This window comes from Motacilla alba, chromosome 2 (genome assembly GCF_015832195.1).
Source record: "Motacilla alba alba isolate MOTALB_02 chromosome 2, Motacilla_alba_V1.0_pri, whole genome shotgun sequence".
Classification (NCBI taxonomy): Eukaryota; Metazoa; Chordata; class Aves; order Passeriformes; family Motacillidae; genus Motacilla; species Motacilla alba.
This window is the reverse complement of record NC_052017.1, coordinates 33944652-33966391: the sequence shown is the minus strand read 5'-3', so window position 1 is coordinate 33966391 and position 21740 is coordinate 33944652. Positions and strand designations below refer to the sequence as shown.

At 40.8% G+C, this 21740-nt stretch overlaps 1 protein-coding gene across 9 annotated transcripts in view; it reads right to left on the bottom strand.

The window, feature by feature from the left end:
• The window catches only part of CREB5 (cAMP responsive element binding protein 5), a 262858-nt gene that overhangs the window by 235530 nt on the left and 5588 nt on the right, over positions 1-21740 (bottom strand). Inside the window, exons 2-3 of one of the 9 annotated variants that reach the window (XM_038129985.1) lie at positions 20729-20815; positions 19056-19131 (exon numbers count right to left, since the gene is read on the bottom strand). The exons of 5 other annotated variants lie outside the window; for them this stretch is intronic. Coding sequence is in view for 1 of the 4 variants with exons in the window: in XM_038129982.1 (XP_037985910.1) it covers positions 20729-20731 (3 nt within the window). In the remaining 3 variants the exon portion in view is untranslated. Of the gene's footprint in view, positions 1-19055 lie in introns of all 9 variants that reach the window. 3 more of the 9 variants (XM_038129982.1, XM_038129984.1, XM_038129983.1) reach the window with 3 other exon arrangements.

The following is a 21740-nucleotide window of genomic DNA, read 5'->3' as shown; positions in this document are numbered from 1 at the left end:
GCATTTATAGCAGATGACTCATAGGAGTACCACCCACCGCTGGGCAACGGGGCAGAGCGAGACACTGATTTGAATGCAATACAACACCACGGCTCCTTCATCTAATACCCTGGGAATGAATAGTCACTGTGGGTCATGCAGTGCTCTGGCTGAACACATAGGTTAAGTTTCAAAGACAAGAACACCTAGAAAACAAGGTACAGCCAAGCAAAAAAAGTAAAAAAAAAAAAATGCTAAAATGCAGGGGGGGGGGGGGGTTATGCTTTGGGAGAGGTACTGAATCCAGCAACCCTGCAAAAAAGCACTCTGCTTGTAGAAACTAGATGAGAATAGATCAGCCATCATTCAAAATAAAAGGAAAAAAATTAAATCAGAGGGTGTACCGCTGTATCCCAATCCAAAATTGCTGAGGAAAAAGGCAGAGCGAAGAGATCAAAATCCATTAGCACCAGCTGAAGAAATACTATCAATATATATTCAGGGCATCTTAGTTTAAGATGATAAAAGTAGGTCTGGCACACTGCCACATCTATTGGCTAGCAAATACAAGCACCAAGGGCTTGCCTACTGTAAAGTGGACCAGACATGAGAAGAGACTCATGTATTAGTGTTGCTGTCACTGTAGAAGACGTTAAGAAAGAAGCATTTCAGGACTGTAAGAACCAGTTTCAGTTATTCCTAAACACAGCAGAGTCAGAGGCTGAAAGCTGGTAAGCTGAAATAAAAAAACTGAAATAAAAAAGCAATGCGACTTTCTGCTTTGGACATGGAGACTCAGTCCTAAATCCTAAGAAATCCAAGACTCCCAAGAAACACCCAGACACAAGTGAGCAGAGTATTTGACCATCATTCCAGATTTGATATGCATCAGCGATGTGATGCTTGTACTCAGTTAAAATCCAGCCTTGCACAGGGATTGAAAGTGGAGGGGAGTCTCAAAGTCAAAGTCCAGAGAGTGAAAACAGGCAAAGGTAGACAAATTAAAATAATTTTTTTCAAAAAATTTAAACATTTAAAAATATAAAGTATGTCAAATTGCAAAAGATCTAGCTGCTAAGATGGACTAGACAAAACTCATCAGTGCACTCCCAAGCCCACTCACCAGTCATGAGTGAGCAACAACCCAGACTCTCCCAGATAAACAAAATAAGCCAAACTCACTTGTGAGATCACCCAGCCCATATGCATAATGTGCACCTGGATTTAGAGATGGCCAAAACTGCAGTCCCCCTGTAAATAGTTGTCTCACTAAAGGCAGCTTCTCTTTGCAACATGGTGTCCACTCATGCTAATAGCCACAATATTGCACATGAAATGCCCACTTGCTCTGTTGTGGCTGCTGCCCTTTTTTGGCAGGGGTCCCTCCCCAGCTTCCCAGTAGTATCCTTTGTATAGAAGGGAAGAGCCATAAAACAAAAGGTTTTCTCTCACAGTTTTCCTTGTTGTAGCCAAATTCATTACCATCATAGACCCCTAAGCAAGTACAAAATCAATGACCAATACTGCTGTTGTTACTCCCCTGTACATACTGCACACACTGTATTTGTTGGTATACATTTGTTTACATACTTATTTAATGTAAACAAATCTATCTCCTGTAATAAAGTGACTGATATATTTTGTGCATTACTGGAATACAATTTAAGTCCTGCACTAAACCATGTGCTGGTGTGTATAGTACACACTGTGAAAAAATACACACTGAGCAAAGCAGCTAAATGTTCACCAATAAAATACCTCACTGTAATTAAATAAAGACTTTCATAGACCAAAATTCAGCCTGCAGCAGCAGTGCATACATCTGAAGCAATTTTTTTCTTACTGACTGAGCACTTACAGCTCCGGCTGACAGCAGTAAGAGCAGTGTACACCCAACAGAGAATCTTCAATTTTCATTCATGTGCCCAGCTCCACTTTGAAGTTCCACATTCACAGTTAATGAACATCACCAAAAGTACATTAATGCATATATACATATATAGTCTGCTATAATGTCAGATAATATTTCATGTGCAAGCCAAGGATAAAAAGAAAGCATGCAAAATTACTTTACAAAAAGTATTTAACTCCCCTTGTTTCACTAAGAAAATTTTTCTATCATTTTCAACGTGGGCCAGCTGTTAGGACTGCCAGTGGACTAAAATGAAGATGTTACATGCTTCAGAAGAGCAGTTATGCAAACATCAGCACTGCAGTCTGGCAGCCCTCTTTGCAGGAAGCAGGACTGTACCTCACCAGAGCTCCTTCACAGAAAGGCTCCCAAAATCAAGTAAGTGGCTGGCAGATTTACAAACTGCAATCTCTTGACAAGAATGAATAATGTGACTTTACACCAGTGAAGAATATGACCTCCTCTCCATCCCACATGTTTCTCTCTCCCCAGAGCTGAGCCCTGCAAGGAGACCGGAGTAACCGCAGCAGGTAATTACATGTTATTAGTGCTGCATTAGACTGAGTAGCTATTCAGTAAATTAGTATGTGATATTAACTAAACCTATTCAGTTGATGAACACAAGAATCAGCCTCGAAGTAGCAATTAACAAATTATTCCTAAACAGGTGTCATTTACAGAGTAAGTCAGGCTATCATTTTTCTATAATTCACCAGGAAAATCCTGACTTCTTCCACACAGCAAACACAATTTAAGCAGATGGTATGTTCTCAAAAAGCAAGAGACCTATACTTAAATCAATGCTCTTGGATGTGAAGGCTTACATTGAAAGTCAGTAGAATTTGTGGCACATCTCCTTAAGATTTAGGAATGATTTACTACTATGCTGAGAGAACAAGCCCAAGATCTAAATCTTGCTGATCAAACTCCATGCACTCCTGGGGGAAAAAAAACACCAGAGCTCTCGTTTGTCTATAGAAAATAGTCACTGACACCTATCATGCTCAGTTTTTTTTAAAGAGTAGCTATTATCACAATAATATTGGGATGCCTGCTAACATAAACAGTGTTTTTAATGCCCCATAGCAGAAACATGCTAATTCGTTGCCATTAAGTCTTGATCTTGCAAAAAGTCGGTTCTCTGTATAGTCTCCCTGCTCTTTAGAGAGATTTATGTACATCTGATGTTGAATCCCTTGGGTTACTGAATGCTTGAGCACATGAAACAAACTGGCAGATGAGAGTCTGCTTTAAACCAAACATTGCTGCAGAAAGCAAAGGCTGAATGGATTGAAAATGTACATAGGAGAAAAATGCCCCGAGTTCTTTACGCAAAGTCAGCAGCTCCCTTTATAAGCCCCATTTCATTGGGCTTTGTTAAGAGAGTGTTTTCACAGCAGGAAACATTCGCCTCTGAAACTGCGTGGTTCAGTTTTTGTGCTCACCCCGTGGGTGAGCCCGCCCATCCACCCACCCACCCATCCATCCACCCACCCATCCATCCATCCATCCATCCATCCATCCATCCATCCATCCATCCATCCATCCATCCATCCATCCATCCATCCATCCATCCATCCATCCATCCATCCATCCCAGAGCTCCCGGCCGCGGGTGCGGCGCGGCCGGAGCCGCTGCCCGGGCGGGGCCGCTGAATCCCGCCCCTTCCCGGCGCCAGGCGCGGGCTGGCAGCAGCCTCTGCTGGCGACCGGGCGCAGGGAGAGGGCCCGCGAATCCGCTGCCGGCAATCCGGCCCACGTTCAATGCCGAGCCGGCTGGCCCAGCCGCAGCTGAGCATCTCTGCGTGTGCGAGGCGTGCTTGCACGGCATTAAACACTGGCAAAAGCTTGTTTGTATTTCCCTTGGAAATGCTGTGATTTTCTTCCTTCCTACTCTAGAAAAGTAGAACTTCTTCCTACGCGAGAAGTTCCTCCAGGGTTTCAAACTTTTATCTAAAGATACCTGTGGAAGGTAACCAAAAATTATGTTTAATGATGTGAAGAGGCACCACTGAGTTGCAGGCAGATGTGCATAGCCTGCAGTCACTCCTCAGAAGCCCACATAGCACAGACCACAAACTCGGACTTCTGCTGGATAAACTGCTACACATTGCAGCATATACATACTAATGTGTTTTTTACACAAACCATATAACTGAGAAGAAAAGCCCTCAAAAAGAAAGGGAAGATGCACTCATTGTTTTGAGGAAGAATACAGAGCAAGAGCCCGCAAGAAGTTCGCTGGAAAGTAAAGCCGATCCCCAACACGGACGTACTCATTTGCTGTCTTAATTTGCTGGTAGAAGAGTTGCTGAGTGAAGATCATTTTCCAATTGATGTGATTAGTATAAACAATTTTAGCCTTCATTACCCACTACATTTAGTTTTTCATGAGAGTATTTTTCCAAGCCTTTGGAAATGCAGAAATTACAAGCATCTTAGAGCAGAATCCCAGCTCAGTGGCAGAAACAGCAGCAATCTGATTTAATACCACAGCGATTTACTGCAAGGACTTTCATCCAGCTGGCACAGCAGAATCACCTAACCTCAAAAATTTATTCCCAAAGAAATCACAATCACTACACAACCAGGTAAATAGAATGTTTTAAAATTGAAAGCTCTTAATCATCTTGAAAGTAAATTTGTTCTAATGGACAAAAGAAGTATAAACAACAGTATTAAATTTTAAACAGTGTAACAACGTTTACAGCCAAAACAAGAAGATGTCTTTTGACAGAAAACACCTTCACTTACTTTCTGATTGATCTGAATTCGCATTTTCCCTTTGCTTTGAAATTAAAGCCAAAGTTTCTCTGAAGTATTCTTTCATGATAAGAAAACCGACCTTATCTTATGGCAAATGAACTTTATCCTGGAGACATGGGAGGGGCTGAGAACATCATGATTGGGAAATATCACATTTCCTCACTTTCACCCTTCTTCCAATTCACCTGGGGCTGTTTCCTCCAAGATTTTTTTCAGCAGCCTTAAGAGACACAGCACAGGAGGCCACCAGAAGACATTGCTGGAGGAGCATAGAGCTGGTCTTCTCTTGAGCATGGTCTGCTAGAAAGCAACATCTCATCTTCCAAACTGGGTCCAGCTTACGGAGACAGAATATTCACCCACCTACCATAACTGCTGCCACCTCTGAAGACCTCCAGAAATTTGCCAACAGACTTTCTGCTCAAGTGAGCTGGTGTTTTCTGTTAGGAACACTGCAGGATGCCACGTTTAGATGTAATTTTGATGACCCTAGAGTTGGGGGAATTCCCTGGTATATGTGGCACAGCTTGTGCAGGTGCAGGGAGCCCAGGCAGACCACCTACTGAGAAAGTTACAGGGACAAGCAGGGCAAGGGATGTGCCTCCCCCCGTCCAAAAGCTACCAGTGAAGGGAGGACAGATGCATTCTCCTAATCAGAAAGCAGCTGAGTGGCAAGAGCTAACACAGCCCAAATTCTTGATGGAGTGCCTCAGGTCCCTGCAGGTCCCAGATTTCTGCTCCAGCTAATTCAAACCAAGCGTATTGTCAACCATCACTTGGAAAAGCCATACCCGTGGGGACAAGCAGGCATCCAGCTAGACCAAACAGACCTCCCAGTTCCAACTTTCGCCTAAAGTGAAAGCAAATATTTTTTTAAGAAATCCCTTTTTTGAGCTATCATAGGTACATGTGGGGGAGAGCCAGAGAGCTGTGAGTTTCTCCACAGTTAACAGACCTGTAGCTGTAATTTGATTTGCCATAAAGTTGACCATCACATGGGTACCTTAATCAAAATCTAAATGCACTTAGATTGGTCCAAATTTTCCCAACCAAGTTCTGCACAAACAAAAGCTGACCATTGAGGAAATCAATCATCTCAATCATCACACACACAAGGATTCACTGAGTCTTTTCCTTCTTTTCTTTGAACTCTTAATTTCTTTGGCCTTTACCTTCCACTGCAGCTACTTACACTCTCTGTAATTAGAGCTTCACAGTCTTTTACAGTTACTAAGGAGTTTGGTAGTTCAGCAGAGAGACTGCCCAGCCATCAAATTCTGGGGCTGTAGCAAAGCTGGGTGCCACCTACCACTTGGTTCAGGGAACTGATCAGCAGGAGCTTGATTTTAAGTGATAGTTTGTCCATCATGCAGAGGCTTTTTTGTTGTTTGAAGCAAACTCTAAAATCCATGCAAATCTGCCTTACAGCATTAATGCAACCAAAATGGGATATGCAGAGTTTCTAACATTGATAATATTTGAAAATCTTGAGTAAAAGAAAGCATGGAAGCAGATGAGAAGAAATAGAAACCCTTTTTTCTCCTTTTCTCCCTTGCTAAAGGGTTAAAGGGTCTGCTTTTTTTTTTCTTCTTTTTTTCTTTTTTTCTTTTTTTTTTTTTTTGGCAGTTGTGCATGGAATTCCCCCCTCAGCCAGTGCAAGGTTTTCCACTGATGAGCAGTAGGGTTTTTGCGGCTGGTCTAGGGAGAAAAATAAAATAAACAAACAAAGAAGCACATATACAAGCTTTTCAGACAGAATATAAGTCAGATGTTATTCAACAACTGTGAGTTACCATATCTTAGTGAAAATAGAGCAGCAGTTACTCTCTGTTCTGACAGCACCTTACTTTGGTGGCTGGAACTTAAAATGTACAAAGTACTAAATTTGTGTTGAGGCTTAATTTACTGTAAAAGGTCAACAGTTTCTAGCAGGGAAGAGTTCCACCTGTGGAGGATGACTTCATGACTTTTTTTATAGCCTCTACAAAATCCAAAGGCCTTGAGAAAGAAGCAGATTTCACCCACTGTTGGCTAGTCCTACCCTGGTTCTACACCACCTCCTGCCTCCAACATCCCCACAAGAGAGTCTTTACGTTTCTCACTCCAAACACAGACCAGAAAATTGTCTGCAAACTCTTCCACCTCTCTGATGGTAAGCATTTGCATACACTTCTCCTGTTCTGCCATGCTGATGCATCCAGTTGCCTGACAACCTCTTGGTCTCATTCTCTTGGGCTCAGTCTCAAAGGAACGTTCTGCAAACACTTGCTCATCTCTGCAAGGACAGAGCCCTTAACTGTAACCACAGGCTACAGCTTTGGGTGGTAACACTGGAGTGCAAGGCCAATTCGCTTGGTTAATTATTTAATCTCCAGCTACAGAGTTTGAACCAAAGGGGAAGATGCAATTTAAAAAGAAAACTAAAATTACACACATACACACACACATGAGTACTTCTCTACATGCTTAAAAATAAAGAGCTGGCTTGGAAAAAAGAAATATGCCAAGCACTCCGAAAGGTAAATTCTTAGTGAATTAATTTTTGGGAGGTTGCTGACGTAGAAAACAAGCCGAACATCAGGAACCACCACACTTTACAGAAACCTCTTTTTCATCTTGCAGAAAGTTGTTTTGCCTTGACAAAATATTGTTTATATTTTAACCTCTATATGATCACACTGAAAAAACCCCATTACTTCTCTTCATTATTCATTTTCTTATTTGAAGCAAAGGAAGTAATACATATTTCACATTCATACCCTGCTCTGCCTATATATTTTTAAATATTCTCAGACAGCTATCATGCCTAATTTTTGCAAAGAGCTCAGGCCCAGCTTCCCAGGCCATACACATACAGTAGTCATGTGGCAATGAGATCCCATTAGGTAAATCAAATTTAAATTCTACTCCAAGACAGAGCATTTCAGTCACTGTCTGCATGTGCTTAATTGGTAGACTATGGACAGAAAGTGAAAGCCATGTTAGCAACAAGTTAGCCTGGGTTTCAGTGTTTGGGGATGAGAGGAAAAATCCTTATGATTTATTGTTAAAGCTCAGACAGAAGGCATTTTTCTCTGTATTATAACTATTTGCATATGAAAGGTATACCAGCAGCTTTTGTAGAATTTGCATGTACAGAAACCATGAAAAAGCATGTTTTTCATGTGATCAGTAACTGGTACAACCAGGTAAAAACATCATCATCCTTCATTGACAAAACCTGAGACTGAGATATTTCAAAGCTCCCTGGGAAGATTTTTCATTCATTTCTAGAGGATGCTTGCAGATAAACTGACTAGACATTCATTTTAAATTGTATTTTCAACACCTCTGGGATTTGTCTAAAATCTCCTGAGCAATTTGTCATCTTTTTAATTAATCTGGAAGAAAATATGGGTTTTTTTCTAATTTCTGGGATTTTGTATTGTCAGCCAAAACTATCTTGTAGTTATTCTTTTGAGAGAGTAACATTGCAAAATGAGATTTTGCAATCCGTGTTTTTCAAATCAGAAAGAGGTAGCTTTTGCATCTTAATTTGGTTAAAGAAACAGACAACACCAACCTTCATTTAGAAGATCCTGAATTCTTACAGGAGGGGTAACCAAATTATCAATTCAACTCTTGCAGCAGCAACCATCATTAACATTGGCCATGAAGTTCAATTAAACAGATCATACAAAAACTAACAGGCTGAAATCCTGTTACCCTTGAAGCTGAGAGCAAAAATCCCACAGATTCCAATGGGTGCATCACTGTGCTACAGCCTTGACAAAGAAACCACCTGGGGCTTTGTAATGCACAAAGGAGCCCTTTCCAAGGACATGCATTACCTACATATGATTGTATCCAGTCATAAATGTAATTTTCTTTGTGCTGTAGAGGAGGTGCCTGAACTGAAGTGTTGCTAGAAGAGACGGACAAGCCACCAAGAGACTCTACAGCAGTCTTCTAATAATGCCTGCCTTTTACAGAGACTGACCTCTTTTCACCTTGCTAAAAGCAGTAAGTAGCAAGTAATAGATCTTGTCAAAGGTTACTCTGTAGAATAACCTCTGGAGATATTAGATAGAGGTGTCCAGAGAAATACCACAAAGGTGCTGACAAGGAAACCAAAGGGATTATGATTAGGAAGTGTGAATAAGCTAAGGTTTCAAACATACTCAGATTTTGGTTAGAAATGCTGAAGTACAGGAAGGAAATGTTCTACATACCATCAAACCACCAAAACACACACTTGAAAAGACAAGTTAAAGAGCCATCATATGGAGATTAAATACTATACATGATCTAAGAAAAGCAATTCCACACAACTAGAATAAGCCAGAATTTCTTCCTCATCAAATCCTAGTATGTCTCCTAATAAAAAAATGAGAAACTAATCTGCTCAAAGGAAAAAAAAAAATTAAAAAAAAAAAAAAAAAAAAAAGCCATACCTAGGAAGCATTAGTTGTTCCTTCAGCTCCCTTTTAATCCATCCTTGAATATTCAAATTAATCAGAACTTCCACCAGATAATTCCCAGTAAGAGAAATCCATTTAAGTCTTCTACATTTCCCATAAAGAAGAAATATGTTTTAAAAGATCCTAAAAACCTAAGCCAGTAGCATAACTAAAAAGCATAACTAAAAAAAATTACTCCAATTTCTGAATTTCTCCATTTACTCCAATTTCTGAATTTTAACAATTATTCAATGATTTAAGTAAAAAAAAAGTCCAAGACATTTCTGACAGTATTCTTAGTAGAGGACAGCCTCTCCTAAATTTACTCTCAGCAAAGGTGCTGTACAAAGACTTAGTTTCTTTCAGCCAATCTTTTTCTGATCCCATCAGTTGATTACATTGATTTTGCAATGCCCTCCAGGGAAGGCAATCATCTTCCCTGTTCCAGCCAGATCAGACCAGACCAAGTCTTAAGAAATATTTGGGAGATGTGGCCAACAAAAGGCCTCTACCCAGCTATTTGAAGTTCTCAAACGACACAGCTTTCCAGGAGCTTGTCCCTGTCTTATATGCACAGAACTATATTGTTCAGATAAGAAAGATAAAGAGACCCCAGCCTCCCAAGCCAAGAGCAGAGAAATGAAGGCAGATAAACATGAAAGTGTTTGCATCAACCTGAAAGATTTTATTCATCACAAAAAACCCAAAACCTCTGAAAGATGTAGTGCCTTATGTCTTATTATAAATAAATTTTCCAAGAGGATGAAACTCATGTTGAAATAGAGTATTTTGAGGTTTTCACATAATTTTCTCCCCTTTTATTTTGGCTGAAGCTACTCAGGAAATTTTATCTTTAACTGTGAATACTTTCAGGCTTCCATTATTTTCAGTAAAGTTCTTTGTGTGAAAGTCTTTGGTGAGTATTTTTTCCCCTCGAAAAATGTCACTGGCCTGGCTGCAAAGGCCAGATGTACTCCCCTCCAAAGAGGCTGCTCAGAGGCCACCAACTTTAACTCCTGGCAATTGCTACTTGATTTAAGTCAGGATTGGATGGGGTGCAGAAAAAAAACCCTGTGGCCCAACTGTCTCCTCTACACAACGGCAAGGAAATCCCCTCTGTGCTAAATATGGGGCTTAGCAAGAGACAAGAGGCTCTGTCAGGACCTTGCTGCTTCTTCAGCCATCTCACAGCACCATACTTGAGAGCACAGATAGAGTGGGCCATTAGGTGGAGAAATAACTGGCATTCTCACGTGGGCACCAAAAGGGTGATGGTTTTTTAGCATATATTTTGAAGATGGTTAGTAGGAAGGCACTAGGTATGTGAGGAAAGTGGTACTCACAGGCTGAAAGTGCTGTGAGTACAAAAGGCTGAAAAAAGTACTCCTGTTTGGATTTTCATTTAACTCTTTCACAACCAAGCTTTATCAAAAATGTTATTTCCATGGCATGGACCTCTTGCTCTTACCTCTTCCTCACCTAACAATAAGGTAAACAATTTACTGCTGTGTATCCTTTACTGTGTAAACAAGAGTCTGTCTGTACAAACCAGTTGCCAAACCGCAGACTTGGTTTTTCTCTTACAATTCTGTGATGTCAGGATACAAAAAAATTGATATTTTATAAAATGCATCCTCTATGCAATACCTGCCCATTCCAGGTGCTAATGAGCACATACCTCTCTATAAATGTAGATGTGGGCATTCCCCTGTCCAGTATTTTCTAAGCACTGGAGCCAAGTGAGAAATTTGTTTGAAGTCTTGCTTGGGCTTTCTGAAAGCACCTGAACTCTGGTGGCCACAATTTTATTAGCTGGGAGAGGCATAAGGTAGATCTCACTGCCACAGTCACATGACCACATGGCTCAGCAGCACTCCCAATGCCATGTTTTTCCCTGTTCAAGGAAGGCTGTTTCCTCAAAAGAAGAGATACAACAAGGAGCTCTGCATATCCAGTATGTCAAACCAACACTTTGTTTGCAAGGCATCCTCAGTACATTTAAGCTATCTGGCACCAACATAGCAAATTCAAATTTAAAAAGAAAATAAAATCTATTTCCATGACCAGCTTGATAAAACAGTCATCATCATGCCTCTTATTGTCCTCATCATAAATTAATTTAGAATTAATTACAATGCTGAAAATATTTCTTCTAAGCTCCTTCTGCGCCTAAAAGCTTTCAGCCTGGTGAAAAGCTTTTGGCTGACAGTGCACTGACTCAAAACTCTGAAATGAAAACTGGAAGACTGACAGCCTAGAAATAGGCTGTCTCAATATTTTGGAATAGCAACTTTTTGGCAAGAAAATTCGTATAGAATCAGACAACATGAGAGAGAAAATACAACATGTAGCGTCCCGACTGCTACAGAGGGAGCAATGTTTCCCAGTGTTTCCTTGTGTATCCTGCAGGCTCCACTCAATTCAGATAATCCAGTAAGAGGTTCAAGTGTAAGGCCACCGCATAGCAGTAAAATAAACTATCTGGAACTCCTAAATTTTAGGGTATTATTAAGTTGGTTGACTCATCTGGGATCCATTGACTTTAACTGTTCCTGTTAAAAACAGACCGCCGTAATTTTTGCTGAGGAACAAAGAAAAAAATGTTGGGGGGCATGCACATAGCTGATAGCTTCTTTTTCACAGCACCCATTTGACTACATATAGCTGCATTCATTAGTCCCAAAGCTTTTTAACTTAACACTAGGGAACACAAAATCATCCTTGATAATATTAAAGGTCACTTTCAAAAGAATAAAATTCCCTATTTTGTGTAATGTAACAGAGGCCTGAAATGTTTTTCTCCAGGATTTTTGTACCATTAAGGTATATGCAGAATTCTTCATGTTGAAGGACTCCTTGAAGGCTACAGAATTAGAACACATATTTTTTAGCTCTCTGTTGAAGAGCTGAAGCATATCTTGATTTTTAACAAAGAGAGCTTTACTCCCAAGAACTTGTTAGCAGTTTGACTTAATGAAGAATTAAGTTTCATCTCAGCAGTTTTACTAAACTTTGCAGAAAAGGGGCCCAATGACACTAGTCCCTGAGTGCCCTAAGCAACCATTGACCTCAGTGGAAATTGAGATTGACATGGCACCTTGCAGAATTAGATTCAATCCCCTTCCCTTCCTCCTAAGAATGTATTTTTTCCCCATTAACCATCTGATTTTTATTTTGCTTTGACCAGAAATGAAATGAATGTAGATGTTTTGGTGCTGACAACCTCCCTGTCAAATTATATAGTGACTTCTCATGCTAAAACTTGTTTGTTTTCACACCATCATCACTGATGATCTCAGCACAGCAGCGCTTCGAGAATAATGGTTTAGTCAAACGCAAAGCCAGCAGAAGGAACATAAAACAATGTGTGCTTATATAGGGCCTACATAAATAGTGCTTTTTAAAAATGTTTGGCAATGAAATAATAGTTGTGGGTTTGTTTCATTTTTTTTTCTTATAAATTAACCTCTGGATTGTTAGGGATCCAGAGACTTTGCACACCAGAGTGGTTATAGGGCCTAAAAATATTTGTTATAGCTTTTCACAAAAGAATATACACAGAAGATTCCCTTTGTTTGCCATTAATAATCAACCATGGGCCGTACCCTCACTCCACAAAGTTTCAGAGAAGTCAAGCAATTTATACCAATTTCAAAAGAAACAGAGCTGCCCCACGTATGCTGGGCCAAATGAAGAAAATTGGAAGCATGTAAGTGTACATGATAAGGGCTGGGCAAAGCGTGTGTTGTACACTGGACACTGTCTATTTATCACTCTTTACAATGTTTTTCTTTACTCAAAATTCTCTGTTTATTGCTGTTTAAAAAACAAAATCGGAGCAGCTAAGGCAGTGATGACATTTTTCCCCCCATTTCTCAAAGACTTCACTCAGAGTTCCCACTCTCAGGCCAGCTTGGGAGCTATGCAAGACGCCTGAGTGTCCTGGGTGTTGCTTTCTGCAGTGCTGCAGACAAATACTCCAATTTATTAAAACTGCCGAGCCACATTGCCTCCTCGCTTCTTTCGCCCTCTATCGCCTCTTTTTTTTCAAATACTGAAAGAAAACCTAAAACCTCCACATATAAAATGTAAATGAAGTCCAAGGTGTTACATACAATTCACAGCTGCATCATTAATCGTGAAAAGTGCACATCGTATTTAGGAGCAGAATTATATCCTGCCATGTTTAACTGAAAATCTTGGTGGGCTTTTCATCTATGTTGTGCAAGCCTGAGGCCAGAGTGGTGACTGTCACAGCCAAAGAGACACAGACAGATAGATGATGGAGAGTGCAGACTGCGCACCCACACATAAAGCGCGTGAGAGGAAGGAGAGTGCACGGAAGGAATATTAATTGAGCAGAAAATAAGTATTCTCAATATCCCCCTGCCCCCTTAAAAAGTAGCCACAAGATGAGGAGAGCTGCAAACATGTTCATCTTGGGGAAACAGCCGTCCTTAACGTGACATGTAAGGCTATTACTTTAATAATGGGATTTGCACAGCGCACAACTGATAGGCTATGTTCAGAATAGACCCCGTGAATCTAATTTTCTTTTCAATGAGTATTATTGCAGTTGGTAACTCCACAGATTTGTATAGAGTTGCTCCAGATTTGTATCAGGGTGAGTGGAGAATTAGGCTCTACTATGATATTTTTTAAATCCACAAGAATGTAATTCTACTTACCCAGTCATAAAACCCATGGCTCTTTTGATCCTTTCTACTTTCATAGCAAATTATTTACAGAAGCTTGTCTTTTAAAGATTCTCATCAAAATAGTTAGATTACTGCTTTCTCTCACTTTTTGTGATAAACCACCAATTACTTGAATTTAACCCATTTTCATGCCTGAGTCCATGTACTGCTTTACTAGCATTGAAGAATGAAAGGGCAGTACAGGAATTGTAGAAAGTAGTTTAAGTTTTACATCATTCATTTTGTTCTCCCACTGCCTTTTAAAAATACTTTTCTGTCACACATCCAGTAAAAGAAATTTACACTGGCATTATTTAATTAGAGATATAAAACAACTTTTAAGTGCTGCAGTGGTACACTTAAGGATATGGAAGTAAGAAAAGAAGGAAAATTCCTTAACTTGTTTTTAACTACAGAATCTCTTCCCTCATTTTGCACACTCCAGAAAATTATGGAAGTCTCTACAGATGTTGATCCTGATCTCCTCAACCTTTAAGAAAAATATGCAAATGCAATTCCCCCCATGCCCAAGTCACCACCAGCAAAATGAGCTTTTTTTTTTTTTTATGTCACATAAAATGAACTTGATGTTGCAATTGAAATTATCACAAACTCCTAACCAAATACTGAACAAAGCAATTGATTATCTGTTTCTACTCCATTGCTCCACTTTTAGGTTTTACAACCATCCTGAGAAAAGAAGTTTCCTATAAGTAAGATACTGACAAACCCAAATTTCTAATACAGACTTTATTTGTACCATTTCTGGACAAGCACAATTTCAGGCTCTTTGCCATCACACACTCAGGTCACCTTTGGATTTCCTGCTGGGCACTTAAAAAAGAATTGTGATAAACTCATTCACTGACTATACCAGAACTAAAACCAATGTAACCAAACCAATTGCCTGAAGTTAATTCAGATTAGTACCTATGGAGGTATGATTTACCATTACAGGATCATGGAACCATTTAAGTTAGAAAAGTCCCTTAAGATCATCAAGTTGAGCCATTAACCCAACACTGCCAAATCTGCTACAAAACCATATCCCCAACTGCCACATCTACACATCCTGTAATTACAATTACTTCCAGGAATGGTAACTCAACCATTTTCCTGGGCAGCCTATTCCAATAGGCTTGACAATCCTTTCAGTGAAGATATTTTTCCTAATATGCAAGCTAAACATCTTCTGGTGCAACTTGAGGCCATTCATAATTTAAAGCTCTGCACCTAATAACAGAGCATTGCTGTTGAATAAAAGTTTTCTGAAAAGTTAAGTGAGAGGTATATTTGGACTGGGAATGATTGCAAACTAGTTCAGCCATGACTGAATTACTGGCAGCTGATTTGCAGCATCAGTGCATGACCAAGTGACCTACTAATATCATCATCCATATGTTGGAGCATTTACTTAGGCAGAATATTACTCTACAGGTAGTATTTTCAGCACTCCAGAAATGAAAGATTTAAAACACAGAAAAGGAAAAAAATAGAGAGGGAGTACAATACACTGACATCTCAATTAATTGCTTACTGTTATAGCTGCTCCTATACAGTGCATCCCAAATCCAATCTCAGATTCTGTTTATTATGCTATAGAGCCCCCTGTGTTGAGCATATTAACTAGCATTCCTTACATGAGACCAGCAGGAAAAAAAAAAAAAAACAAAAAAACAACTCAGATGTTAGATCTAGGAGTCACTGGTCCAGGTTGATTTCCCTGAAAAGCCAAATTAGTTCCTCGGTACTTGCAAACAGCTTAGAAAAAGGTGGCGATCAACAATGCTGCCTTACATGCAATGACAGAGTAACTAAAGGCACAAGCCTGCAAAGTAAACAGGAAAAAAAGGCAGCTTCCTCTAAATGAGGAAAGATCAGCCAAATTAATTACATATTTCTAAAGTATTAACATTAGGCAGTGTATTTAAGGATGGCTAGTTTGAACTCAGTACACCCCTGGACAGAAAACATTAAAATACACAAACATACAGAGATTGGGACCAGACATTTCAACTGCATTGAAATGGTGTGGTGAGTGGTGGCACACAAAGACAAGGCCCTTAGGAAGGAAAGAAGCTGAGATGAGAGAAAAGCAAGCTGCTTGAGAAAACCCTGCAAAGGTTAAAAAGGCAGTAGAAACTATATGTAGAATTTATGTGTGGTAGAAAGCTGCAGGTGAGATCAAACCATGCCCAATGCCTGAACTAGCAGAGAGGTCTCAGTACCCCAGTAGGAGCAATGAAAACATTCAGAGCTAAAGAAAAGTAGAATCAGCTGGTAAGAGAGGATTTGTAGGTTTTTTTCCCCAGTTAAATTCAAATCTCATTCCTTCTGGCTTCTTCTAAAGACGTTGCCATTTTTATCACCCACAAAGTGGAGCCTTCTGGCCAAGCGGGGCTTCGCACCATGCCTTAAAATCACCTTATGAGGCAGGGCGGCACGACAGTGACATAAGCTGTCTCAAAGGAAGAGATTATTAAAACCACACACCTACACAAACACTGCTGGTGACAGTGTTTCAAGGCATTTATTCTGGAGTAGTGTGTGGGACCGGCTTCTTGAACAAATTCTCAAAAAAGTATAAGGCGGAAACAAGAACCAAAAGCAAAACATCTTTTAAGCTAAGGAAATTGTTGTAAGCTTTCAATGTTTTACTTTGAAAATCCTACAGCCTTCAGCAAAATCCTTGGAAAATCTCTTTGTGTTTATGAAATAGCATTTGATATCACAACCTAAAAACCTACAAACCAGTGCAACCAACCTTTCCTAACTCTCTAAGGGCAAATAACACCTGCATTTCCCATGCAACGGCTAGTAAAGAAATGCTGACTCTCGGTGATTTTAATTACAGACTAAAATAACACCTTAGTAAAAAATAGTAGATTATATATTATTTTAGAGTTTCAATGTTGCCCCATTAACGTGAGCCATAACAGGAGCAAAACAATCAGAGCACAAACTAACACAAGAGCGCCACGGATGTAAAAAAGCACAAGAGCTTATCTGCTTCAACAAGGCCTTTCATCACATATCCAAAACAATAATTTTGTGTATGTTATGTTGTGCTTGTTGTGTACACCTGAGACTATTTAAGTAATTTATTTTATTGTATATGTAACCAAACCAAAAAAATATTTCCATAACAGGATTTTGTTTTTACATGTCAAGTCTACAGAAGTTAATTTCTGTACTTAATGCTATAACATAGCTAAAGTTAAAATCCAGCATGGTAACATATTGTCTGAGATCACTGTTTTGTCTGTGTTAGAGAATACTACACCTTCAGAATTGTAAATTAGCATAATAATATGACTTTTGGTAAGAGGAAAAAATATGATTTCATAGATCTTATTCCAAACTTTAAATGCTTTAAATTTTTGATCAACTTCAATCATTTCTCAAGGCAGAGAAATGCAAAAGCCCTAAAAGTTCTTTTTTAAGGCTAGAGCCCTAAAAGCTCTGGAGCACTATCATTTGCTGAGATAATTTACCAAGAAATACGGGTGGATGGGGATGGAGGAGGGGGGAACAGGGTTTGAGTAGCTTGCAGCATGAAGAGAAGACAAATCAACAGAAATTGTTTGAGATATTGCAGAGTGACCTACTAAGCTCTCTGATCGGCCCTGAAGTTAGTACTTAGGACTGACGGCATCTCAAAATATTTTAAATATTTCCACTGAGACTCCTATGTATTTGTATCAATGAAAGTTTACATATGAAAGATTAAGCCAAAAAGGCCAGTTTAGTTATATATGCCTGCCTACTAATTTGATTAGCATGAGATAACCAAAACAGAATCAAAGCAAAAGAATCACCTAGACCTGTGAAGCAGAACTGAAAGACTTGTTGCTTTATGCATCTGCTTTTCCAGCAACTGCGTCTGCTGAGTAGAGTATTCCTGCAATAAGTTACAAGAAAAATCAGTGTTCGTGGGCCTTGAGAAAAAAATCCACTTTGTTCCAATAATAAATCACATGGTCGTTAATAATAATTTTTAAATGTTTGAAGTAAAAACAGTTTTGTTCTTCTTTTATTGCAAAATCTTGTCCTGAAATAGTTTTCTCATAATAGAGTTTATAAGAAAGACGGTCATGGAATTAAAATTAAAGCTAATGATACATAAACATAGGTATAAACCCTCAAAGCAACAGGTTTACGGGAAATCCAGGAAGTTAACTATAAATGACAGAAATTAGAGACACGGGGTGACAAAAAGTAGAGGAAAAGTCCTTGACTAAAGAAATTGTTTTAAAAGCAAGGTTGTTACCTTGTAAGAATTCTTCTAATTATAAGATCCTCATACCCTGATTAGGAGCACAGAGACAGGTTTTTAGAGGGGGCCACAAGGAGACAAGTTAATAACCCAGTTTCAAATCATCCCGCAAGCCTTCCTGAGCTCAGAGAGATTCTGCCCACACAGAGTTGAAAGGTTTAGTATGTAAGAGCTGCCTTCTGACGGCACGGGGAGATTACCTCTCTCTTATCAACTCCAGACTGAACTCCAGCTCTCACAGCAACGATCTTTTACAGAATATTCCTCGGCAGTGAACAGGATAAATGTGATTGCAGCACATTTTAGATTCTCAGCATGAGGAAGTGAATATCAAATTTAAAAAGCACCTATTACTCTTTATCTGTGTAAGTCATTCTGCTAAGTGGTGATATAAATAAAATTACATGTACAATCTCGCTTCTATCTCCTCTTTAAATGTATATACATGGTTTCTTTCCCCTTACATTCCCTGGGTTAAATTAGCAGAAGAGTGAGATAAATTGAAGCTGAACTATAAATGGGTGTTTTGGAAGGGGGGAAAGGTTTCCACTTGTTCTAAATGTGTAAACTATAAAAAATATTGCAATTTTAAATCCTGGAAAAGTGCCATCCAATATTCATGACTGGCAGACAGTGCTTATTACCTTTTTTATATGCTATTACAAAACTTTTTGATTTCAAACATTAGCCCAACTATTCCTAAGAGTCTCCAATTAAAGATGTAACAATAGGAGACTACAGCCATTTCTTTTTCATGCCATAAGTTCATTATTTCTATTTCCTGTTTCACTCAAGTGTTTCTTTTAAAGTTTTGAAACTTTGATGATCTCCACAGTTGAAACCAAACATAAATCCTATGCAAGCTAATGGGACAAAGGAAACCCCCAAGTCTATTGACAGCGGTAGATACCACTTCTTCCCAAGCCATATATAATTTAAGAGTAATGAAAAATCCTTGGTTAGTTATTATAAAAACAGGCTCCTTACCACAATCTGTAAAGCACAGTCAGGTCCAAGCTGTTTTGTTCAACCACCACACCAACTGTTCCTTCTTTTTTAGTGACTTATTTAAAAAAAAAAAAAAAAAAGAAAAAGACTCACTTTGCCAGTTATAGCTGGGGGAAAATCTCCCAAGAGCTTCCAGCCTTCATTAATTAGGGCCATCAGAACTGTACTTCATTCAAGCAGTACAAAACAGTGCAATCAAGAGTTATGTCCCGGGCTGTAGCTATCTGCCCCTCTCTCATTCTCTTCTTTCTCTCACCATCTCTTTCAGTAAATGAGACTAATTTTTCCAGCAGCCTTTAACTCCCTAGATTAACTGAAGTGGAAAATGTGACTACAAACTCATAGCACTGTCTAGCCTCCAACCGAGCACAGAATCAACTTTGTTGTAAGTGTTGAAGGACACCTAGCAAGCTGCTACTTGCTAAGTTCATAACCCAGAAGAGTACATTCGCTCACAACAGGACTGCGCCATCTAGTCAGCTGCCAGCAGCAGGCTTTGGGAGCAGATGCCTCGGGATGCAGGGCTTTAGCTCTTGGGAATGTTCAGTTTCTTACAGATTCAATTGTGGTGTGGGGTTTTTTAATAAAATATCACTACTGAGATAATCCACATCTAGTTGATATGGGAAAATTTAGGCTATAATAGCACAGCAAACTTCTACATCTATCTTTGATTTACAAGATAAAAGCAACCTTTAAATTAAAGAGCCTTTCTGCTAATAGAGCTTATTATGCCAGAGACAGGAATGATTTTCCTAGAAAGTTGTCCCTGTGTGCACGCCTATTATCTTTGCTTTCCCCCTTCCACTAATGAGCATTTATCTAAAGAGCCTGTTAATCCTCTGATGTGTGCTTCTGGTCAGAGGTAACAGTTTGAATAAAACCACTAATCACTTATCACTAATCACTGATCATTAATCACACTTTTCCCTAGTGCTTTGCGACCTGTACAGCTCCCTTTAGGATTAAGAAGTCACAAATAAGGAGTTTAGCCATTTTTTATGAAGAATTTCCAGCTTTTGATACCGACAACCGCATTCGCCACATGAAAGTTACAAAACACTGAGGAGGGACACAGGGACTTGCACCACTGTACACTTTTATACTGAAAATAAACAGTACCTTTATGGAAGCGTACCTCCTTCAGCAAAATTCCCACAAATTACCCTACGTTTTTGCATTCAGCTCTGACTTTCTACCTCTCAATTTTCTTTCAGTCCAGTTTCTGGACTATTCCTGCATATATCTTACAAGAAAGTTTTCCTACACCACTGTTCCTTGACGCACTGCTGCTTGTCCAAATGGCCAGACAAGGAAAGTCTGGTGCACACCAGCGGGTGAATATTTCTCTAAAAACTGCAGTCTCAAGAAAAGCCCAAGTTAAGATGCTTCACAGTAATTATTATTCTTCTGTTCAAGCTTCAATTTCATCTAGCTAAGCACTGTTTCTTACTGATAATATATGGAAATCTTCTAATCTTGCTGCTTAAGTCACTTCTCCTATCGGTCTGGATTTAAGAAAAGAAAAAAAGAAAAACCAAACAACATATGGACATTTCATTTTCCTTTATTCCTACCCCCATCTCTGAAACTACCTCTCTCTTTCCAATTATAAAGCTTATATTGAGCCCTGGAGATGAAGGATCACTCACCATGCTCGGACATAAATAATAGAGGAGGCAGAGTTTAGCAAGTATTCCCCTTACACTCCTGCAGCTCTTATCGTCCTGAAAACTTCGCTGGGGAGAGAGAGACCCCTGTAAGAGAGGACAGTAGCGGGGGGACGCGGAGCTGGGGGCGGGGGGAATGATGAGCGGAGTAGAGGGGCTGTAAAGGGAGAGGAAGGCTGCAGAGAGGGCACCTTGTCAACACTCGCCCCCTCCCCGCACCCGAGGGCATCAGAAGCGGAGCATCAGCCCCGCACCGGCCCGCAGCATGACGTAAGGGCCGGCAGCAGCCCGGCACCCGGGGTGTCTCACGGGGAAAGCGGCCGCGCACCACCCCGCGCACCACTCCGCGGCCACCGCCGGCTGCTCCCGGCTCGCTGGGAAGCACGGCCGCCGCCGCGAAACTTATCCAGAAGTTTTGGGGGCGGCGGGGAGAGAGGATGGCGGGGCGGCGCTCCGCCGAGCTGTCATCGCCGGGAGCCGTCCAGCCCGCCGCGGGCGCGGGGACTCCGCGTTCGCTCCGCCGGGAGCTGCCCACCCGCTCGCTCCGCTCCGGGCAGCACCAGCGGGGTGCTGCTTGCGCTCCGCGGCAGCCGCCCCATCTCATCCCATCCCCATCCCGTCCCGGGAAGCAGCGCGCAGACTTCCTAAACTCCCTGAAGTGCGGACGGGGAGTCCGGCTTCCCCGCGTCTCGGCGACCCTGCGCTCCCGCCCGCGCCGCTCTGCCCTGCCCTACCCTCCGCGGGACGCGGGGTCGCTCACGCCCCTCTCCCCGAGCACGGCGGGGACGCGGGAGCGGCGGGACCCCGCGCCCGCGACGGAGACCGGCGCTGCCGCCTCCGGAGCAGATGCGGCTGCGGAGAGAAGAGCCCCTGCAGCCGCAGGCTGCCCCTTCCCCAGCCGCGCACCCGGCGCTGCTGCGCTGCTGCGCTCGGCTCCGTGCGGGCTGCGCTGCGGGGCGCGCCGCGCCGGGCGCCTTCCCGGGGCAGCCCCGTA